This window comes from Cannabis sativa, chromosome 3, assembly GCF_029168945.1.
Source record: "Cannabis sativa cultivar Pink pepper isolate KNU-18-1 chromosome 3, ASM2916894v1, whole genome shotgun sequence".
Taxonomy (NCBI): domain Eukaryota; kingdom Viridiplantae; phylum Streptophyta; class Magnoliopsida; order Rosales; family Cannabaceae; genus Cannabis; species Cannabis sativa.
In genome coordinates this window covers 4,323,375-4,332,451 of record NC_083603.1, presented here as the reverse complement: position 1 = coordinate 4,332,451, position 9,077 = coordinate 4,323,375, and the positions used below count along the sequence as shown (strand labels likewise).

General features: G+C 27.3%; 1 protein-coding gene and 1 long non-coding RNA gene across 2 annotated transcripts; both read left to right on the top strand.

Annotated features, from left to right (window-relative positions):
* The first annotated feature begins 4,426 nt into the window (after positions 1–4,426).
* LOC115709033 (uncharacterized) lies at positions 4,427–6,184 on the top strand. The gene is made up of 2 exons (XR_009686629.1): positions 4,427–4,634; positions 5,935–6,184. It is a non-coding gene; the product is annotated as an uncharacterized LOC115709033 (long non-coding RNA).
* On the top strand, positions 4,717–5,745 carry LOC115711143 (uncharacterized). The gene is made up of 4 exons (XM_061111339.1): positions 4,717–4,980; positions 5,079–5,234; positions 5,338–5,494; positions 5,599–5,745. Exons 1-4 carry the CDS (start codon positions 4,814–4,816, stop codon positions 5,743–5,745), a joined length of 627 nt encoding a protein of 208 aa, XP_060967322.1. The 5' UTR covers positions 4,717–4,813.
* Positions 6,185–9,077: the final 2,893 nt, after the last annotated feature.

The following is a 9,077-nucleotide window of genomic DNA, read 5'->3' as shown; positions in this document are numbered from 1 at the left end:
TTTGAATAGTGTACTATGTGTTTGGACAGCTTGAAAATGGAGTTATATAATATATTTATAGAAGAGAAAATGACATGGTGACTTTTCCCAATGATAGTTATGTATTGCAAAATTTCCAGGAAACTTCCTTCATCTTATATATCATTGTCAAAATCAACCAAATATAAGGAAAATTTTACACCAATTATAATTCACATTCTTTTGTAAGAATGTGTAATTGAAGTTTTAACAAATATTTTATATATTTTTAAAATATTTAAAATAATTTTGTATTGAAAATAAAAATTAAATATTCGTTACACACGTGTATACATACTTGACACTTGTTTAATACACATGTAATTAATTATTTTGAACTCTATTTCAATATAAATTATTAAAAATATTTAAGACGAGATGCAATGCATACTTAAATTAAATGATAACTTTCTAATTGCTAAAAAAAATATAAATATATATACTAAGTATTAGTAATATGTTATGCATGTTTGCTATAGAGTTATTATTACTTAATTATTAATTTAAATAATAATAATATTATAAAATATAATTAATTAATTAAATTAAAGTCTAATTCAAATTTAAATTAATATTTATATAAAAAATTAGGAGTTTTTTTTTTATTTATTTATTTTTACACTTCAAAACATTTTTTTTTTACGGAAATCTACATAGAAACCCTATAGCAACTAACGGAGTAACCTAAATCGCAACTAAAATTCACATAACAACCCACATAGAAACCGCCGGAGAAACCACTAGACCAACCCAAACTTTAAATTTGAAAAAAAAATTAAAAAATGGTATATGAAATTATCAAATTTTCTTGGTACTTTTAAATTAAAAAATTTAGATATTTGAAACTACATATTATTTTACAAAGAATTATTTAATTGATTGATTTAACAATGTTAGTTTTAACCGTGAATTCTAACGAAAAAATAAAATAAAAAACGTTAAACTAACAATTTTCTTTAGTTAACCACATTTAATATAAGAGAGATATATAGTTCAGAAGCATACTTTACTATAGTTAACTACAAAAGTACGGATTGGATCGGTTATTTTGGATTGATTACATTTTAATATTGAATTATTTAATATTTATTAAAAAAAATATCTTTATTCACATAACTAATAATAAAGTAAAATAAATTATTGTTATTTTATGTCTTTAATAATAAAATAATATAACAAATAACAATTTTAAAAGAAGAAGAAAAAAAATTGTATGTAAAAAATATGCATAATTTTATTTTAACTTATATTCTCTTTACATAAATAAAATATAAATTTGATTTGTTAAATTTTAACATATATTTGTATGATATATATTAGATTTTTAAATTATTCTATTTTTTTAAATTAAAATATTAATTGTATATGTATTTTTTTAAAAAAATATATAAATATGCGTGGATTGGATTGAATCGGTTACTTTTATATGTCAAACAACATCTAATCTGCACAAGTGTAAATTTTGAATTTTCTAATCCAGTCTAATCCGCACAAATGCAAATATCCGTACTTTGTGAATTAAATTGGATTGATTTGTACAAATTGGATTATATTAGATATTTTATGAATACCTCTAATTGAAAGTGGTCTAAGTTTTTATTTTACCTCATCAACTCGGCTATTTACCGGTGACACATATTGCTACTACTTTCCAAATATTAAGATAAAAATGGTATAATTTTATTCACAATGTAAATATAAAAGGATTATTTCACAAATGTAAAAAAATAACAAAAAAAATTATATATATAAAGTTTAACGGAATTTTAAATAATTTTACGATTTTTATAATTTTATTTACATAAAATATAATTTTTTGATGTATTTTTATGTTGTACTTTTATTAATTTGTTGTTAATTTTTTGTTATTTATATATTATTTTTTATGTGAATGTTATTTTTCTTTACTTTTATATAGTTTTTTTGTTATTTTTATAGAACAATATAAGAATATATCTTTATATATTAAAAGTGTCTATGTAACGGCATTTCTTGGTTTAACAGAATATACTTAAAAATAAAAGAATATTCTGTTAAATTTAACGATTAGGTTTGATCTCCGGTTAACAAATAAACCCAATAATTAAACCCAAAAAATTAAATAATCTTTTAAATATTAATAATCTCTTTTTAAATTAAAAAAATTATCTTAGCCACCTATCTCTCTAACAAACCTATCTTGGGAGAATATTAATAATTTTTTTTATTTATTTTTTAAAAAAGAAAAATCTTTATATATTAAAGTTAACCTCACGTTATCTAATGTTTTCTCTGAATAAGCATAGGAAGCAGAAATATCACTTCTATCTTTGTGTGATTGCAGATATACCACTTCTGTCATTGACCCACTTTTTAGCTTTATAAATGGAGATGTTCATATAATATTAACACTTTACAGAATATTTATAGATATAAACTTATATTACAATGTTATGTTAAAAAAAGAACTAAATAGAATAATATACTACTCTAATAATAAATTTATTTACAATTTTATAATTACACTAATATTATTTTTAATACATTATTAAATAATATTTCAAATATAAATATTTAATTTTTTCAAACAAAAAATTTGTAATCTTTAAAAATAAAATACATTCAAAATCTTAAAAAGACCAAAATCTTAAATAAAACTAGCAATACGTGGCTCGGCCCGTACATTCACCTAGTATATAAAAAAACATAAAAATGTAAATAAAAAATACTACTTTATGTAATTATCTCAAATATAAATGTCATTTTTACAAAGATTAGCTTAATGGGCCTGGATTTTTTTATGAATACGGGCCTAGGCAAGGCCTGCTAGTTTCATTTGTTGGGCGGCTATCACCAACAGCTATAAACAAATTTGGGGTAAGTTGAAAAATACCTCTTTTATTCATCAATTAATCAAATTTACCTCTAATTTTATATTTATTTGAAACATACCTCTTTTTATATGTATTGTACCCAAAATACCCTTACATAAAAGAGGTAAAAATGATAAATTTAAAAAAAAAGGTAAAAGTAAAAGAGGACAATATAAAAAGGGTATAGAGTGTAATTTCCTCAACAAACTTTAACATTCTAGTTTCTTCTCCATGAAATTACACTCTATACTCTTTTCATATTGTCTTCTTTTATTTTTATTCTCTTTTTTAGTTTATCATTTTTACCTCATTTTTTAAATATTGTACTAATTTTGCCCATGTCACTTCAAGATACTTTCCATGTGACTCTCTTATGTCAGGGTATTTTAGGTATCATACATATAAAAAGAGGTATGTTTCAATTAAATATAAAATTAGAGGTAAATTTGATTAATTGATTAATAAAAATGTTATTTTTCAACTTACCTCTTTCTTCTTTCTAATATATATATATATTTTATAAGTTGAGGAATACTTTTTTCTATGATTTAATCAAAAATATTCCTATATTGTATTTCATTAAAACCTGTCCACTTTTATAAGTGGGTTGCCTAATATACGTTTGTTCTCTACTTAATTATAGCACATGATTTATATTAATCTAAAGGGAGGGTATAATGAGAACATCATTTATAAAATTGGGTATGTTTTAAAGAATATGAAGATAAAGGTAAAAATGAAAATAAATAAAATAAAGTAGGTATACAATGTAATTTCTATTTTTTTGTTTCTTTTAGGAGACGGATGCCAACTCTAGGCTCAATTTGAGTCTATCACGATTATGATGCGATTATCAAAGTAAACACAATTTTCTAAAAAGAAAAATTGTGAAAATTATTAATTCATGTAATCGTGTTAATATGTCACAACACGACACGATTATTAAATATGCAAAAAAAAAAACAAAAAAAATCAATTAGAATATGACATAATTATTAAATGTGCCACTCAAACCTATATATTTCGTGTCATTTTTTGAATTCCCTAAATACAATTACAAGTACGGTTTGAAAGAGGGTAATCACTATTAGTAAGCCTTTCATCAATCTCAAAATGTTTTTCAGCAATTATTTTCCTCAAGTCGATTAACAAAATTTCTCATAATTTTCACATTTATGAAAAATAAAAACAAAAGTTAAAAATAGCCAAACTTACAAAATTTCCACATATATATATATATATATATCTTTATATATTAAAAGTGCCTATCTAACGGCATTTCTTGGTTTAACAGAATATACTTTACAAATAAAAGAATATTCTGTTAAATTTAACGATGTTAGTAGGTTTGATCCTCCGGTTAAGTTTCAAAAATATATAAATAAAACTAAACCGTCAAAACCCTAATTCATTTACACCGTGCGACACTTCACTCATTTAAAAAACCAATCGACTCTTCCAATCCCAATCTGTAGGACTCTAAGTTGAGCTTTGTGATGAAGAAGTCTCGGAGGTCAATCGATTTTTTCCGCTGGGTTGTGTCGACGATTGAAGGCATAAAGAATGATTTGGGTTCTCAATCGCTACTATCGCTACTTTCCAATAGAAAATTATGATTTCAGTCGCTTCAGTCGCTTCAGTCGCTGAGTGCAGAGGTTAAATATGTTTGCAGCCAATCTGAAACAAGCTTCAGATAGCGATGGTCGGATTAAGCGCTCAGTGAGGGAACATTCAGCTCTGATGTATATTCTCGATCGTCGTCCGGTATCAGCAATATCAACAAACAAAAGTTGGGTTTTGTAAAGTGAAAGCTCGTGTGTGTGTGATATTTCTCTGAGCCTCTTCTTCTCCCTCTCCTTCCCTCCCAACCGAACCCTTATCAATCAATAAACAATAAAAAACGACAACACTTGATTGAGTATTGAATTCTGCATCAGTTATCCATGGCAGCCACCCTTTACCATTTCCCAACCTTTAACTCTCTTCACCCGTATAAACTCTTCTTCTTGAACCCAAGTAAACGGCAAGAACTCAAGCTAGCCCGGTACACCCAGCAAAACCCACCTCACAAACGCTGCAGATTTCGAGTATCTTCTGTTAAGAAATCCAGGTTTCTTTATATACACTCTTGAATTTCTCGTATTGGAATTGTTAATTTTTGGTTCAAGAAATTAATGTTTTTGTTTATAATGTTAAAAATATATGTAGAAAAATGAAAGACAATGTGGAGCTCTGCAAAGAAATACGAGAGTTTATGGCTATGGTTGGACTACTGGAGAGTCATGTACCCACCATGAAAGATTTTTCCCAGCGTGGAAGGTTCTTGCTTTCTTTCTTCTTGGAAATTCTTCTAAGTATTAGTTTGTTTTGATTCTTGAATATTTTATTTTTAAGGTGTTGAATTGACCAATGTACACTTCAGATATCTATTTTGATTTCGAGCAAAAATTTGAGCTCTTTTTTATAGGAGTGATCTTGCATACATTGTTAGGCGAAGAGGGTATAAATTGATTGGAGAGCTTCTTGCAAGTTCAAATAAAACAGATTCTAAAGGGTTTGTTTTGGAGAAAAGGGGAAATGAAAATAAAGATGCAGATGCAGTAGATGGTGATGGTGAAGTTAAGGTAACATGTCAAAGTATCTTTTTAAGTTTGTGAACCTTTTTTTGTATATGTTAAAAGGCACATGAAACAGTTGTTGATAGCTTCTTACTATTTAAAAAGGTCAGGATGAGGAGGACAGCGTTGTGGTTGGAAATTTTCCATCATCAATTGAAGCTTCTGTGGAGGGAAACTGTTCTAGCAATTTGGTTATGGATATAAATGCCAATTCAGATGACTATTATCATGTGCCTGTAGAAGGCATCAATTTATGAATGATGTACAAGTCTGATAGACAGACATATGTGTACCGATAACATTAGGTACTTCACTTTGAGAGAAGTTATTAGTTCTGTTACCAATTTAAAGGAAATGTTTGCAACCTGTTCCTCTTTTGTTGGATATTTAGAGTCTTCTATTTCATGGTTTGATGTATCAAAAAATAACTGATTTTCTCATTTCAGATTGAATCTGCACTCCCAACTCTAGCGAGGCCAATAATGTGTTTGGATGCTAATGAAGATGCTATATTGGGGGCACTAAAGCAGAGCTTGGTAATATTTTTATGACCTAAAACTTTGTAATTGTCACATTGACTCTTGAATTTGGGGAATGCCATGTACTTTTCCTGAACAATTTTGGCATCTACATTCTGAAAATAATGTCCAATTTAGACCCCTTATTTTGTAGTACTGAAGTTAGTATATATTCTAATCTTGGACGTTTATAACTTTCTCTCCATTGAATAATGCAGAGGCAGTTAGGAACACTTGGTGCTGAAGGGGCTGTTCTAGAAGACATGCTCAAAGATATGAAGAGGAAGGTGTGCCCGAATTTCTGCTATACCAGTTTAGGGTTTTATTTCAAATTTGGTTTTTCATACAAGGCTAAATCTTTTGACTATTTGCTTTGTTATGGGATGCATTTCTCAGTCATTGGATAAGAATTGTTAGTGTTACAATAAATAATTGTTCCTGTTGACTTTGCTGTTTGAATTATGGTATATGTGCTTATTGTTCCTCATATGACTTCAGGATGATATATTACCAAAGTTGATGACATGATCATATATGCGAAGATATTGCCCACAATATCGATGCACAAGAACAATTATTGATGCAAATCCAGGTCTTTTTTCCATAAAACAATAATTTGTTCTTCACTTTTTATTATTTTATTTTCATGGTGTATTAGAACATCATTTTATATTGTCAAATCTGAACCAAAGTTACAAATTTAAACCCTTTCGAATTTTCTTTATGACATACAACAATCTACTATGAGGAATGTTATTATATTGCAGTATAACAAATAAATTAGTATTAAATTTGCCTTACACATTAACGACTATAGCAAAACAACAATAATTGTTCTTCCACTCTAAAATCCTATTAAGGATCTAGCGAATTTGCCTTGAGTTTTCTCGATTACTTTCACACTATAGAAAGTTCTTGGAAACACTATGGGTCCTATTGTTTTAGATAGAAGAGAAATTTATTGATGTTACCATGTTTAGTATTTATTGATTGTTTTTTATTGCCTTGTATTTAATAGATAAAAGTTTAGTAGACAGAAGGTATTGTTGGTTATCAGAATACAGATTATGACTCTTTATGGTGAAACTTTAACTAATAATTCTTTTCCCTTATTTAAGATGATATTTTTTTATTCATTTTCGTTACATAATATTTTCTTTAAATTTTCCCAAACAAATATATTGATCCTTTTAATTTTCCCAAAACCAAGAGTAAATGTTAAAGTCATATGTTGTTATGACTTATCATAAATTATTTCATCACAGTAACGATAATTACTATATGAGTATAAATAAATTGAGATAAACTTACTGTTTATTATTAATAACAATGTGTATATCATAGATTTATACACACAATTATGACATTCTTAACAAATTTATTTTTATAAAACAAATCGTTTAAAAATTACAATTAGTTAGCGAATTCTTAAACAAAAACTACTAGAACTTAAATAAAACTAATATTTACGTGGCTCGCCACGTAACCTTCATCTAGTATATATATATATTTCAAAATGGACTGAAAACAAGCCTGAAATTTATTAAAGAAAATTTCATTTCACAATAGTATAGTCCTAAAAAAAAGTGAAAATACTCTTAGAAGCCCGGTGGTGATAAAGCTGAGTATGATTGTTGCGATATTTTGCACACGCAAGTGTACGTATCGTTTCAAGTAGTAGACTCACTAGGAGTGAGGTCGATCCCACAGGGAGTGCAGTTAAGTACGTTAAAATTAAACCTTTACTTCTATTTGGTTGAATAAAAATTAAGAAAGAATTAAAAATAAGAAACTAGTAAGAAACAATTATTCAAGAAAATTGAAAGTTAATAAAAACTAGGGCTTCGATTTCAATTGTTTCTATTGAATATGACCTAATATGATTATTTTCCTAATATTAATTTCTATGCAATAGCAGGTTTACTAAGGTAATTTATAGTCTTCTCAGATATATAAATCTCAATTACATGCAAACTTTCTACTCTCGTGATAAATTTAACATGCAACAGGCATTAAACACAGAAACCCTATAAGCTATCTAAACCATATAGATACTCTCGTCCTATATCGAAATTCAGTTCTATTCTACTATAGCATATTTGACACTCACTTCTCAGATCTCGCATCAAAATCATAGACAGTTAATTGGTGATCAGGCAATTAAAAGTAATTAAGCACAAATAAAATAGAATACATAGAAATTAGGGGGGAAATTAATCATATTAAAACCATAAACAATGTTAAACAATATCCATCTAACCCTAATTAAAGTGTTTAGCTACACATGTTCATGAGAGCACAATCACACATATTAACTTTAAGAAAAGAGATAAAAATAGAGAAGAGAAGAATGCTGAAAACCCTCTGAAGAATGCCTCCAATATTGCAGTTGATCTCTCCACTTTCCATCTGTATTCTCTCTGTTTTTCTCTCTAAAATTGCTTGATGAAATCAACTCCCTTCTTCCCTTTATATAGGCATTGAAGGCCTAAAAATATGGAAAAAACGCAATATTTAAATTCCCACTCGAATTTAAATTTTTGGGAAACCTCAAACGAGATATTTTTTTTCTGCTGCGTCCACTGATAGTATTTGGACCATAACTCTCTCAATATTGCTCGGAATTGAACGATTTAAGATGTTCCGGAAAGATAAAAGAGAGATCTAGAACTTTCATGTTTTGACTTTTTCCAAAATCCAATCATAAGACAGTCGAATTCAGGCTTGAAGTTTCAGCTTGCACAATTTTCTCTATTATAAATATCATGATATTTTTATCTTTTTTCCCATCTTTTTCTCTGATATTTTTCTAATCTTCTTCTATTTTAAATCTGCAAAAATAAAAGATAACAAGCGTAAAAATGCTCCAAACACGATTAAAACTTAATTAAAAATATACTAAACTTAATCTAAAATTAATACTAAAAATAACCTAACAAATTCCCCCAAACTAAGCTTTTACTCGTCCTCGAGTAAGACACTAAATAAATATTAAACAAGTCAATCTCCAACACATGAGTAAATTTCAAGTAGCTTCAATAACATGATTATGAAAAATTTCACTTATACAT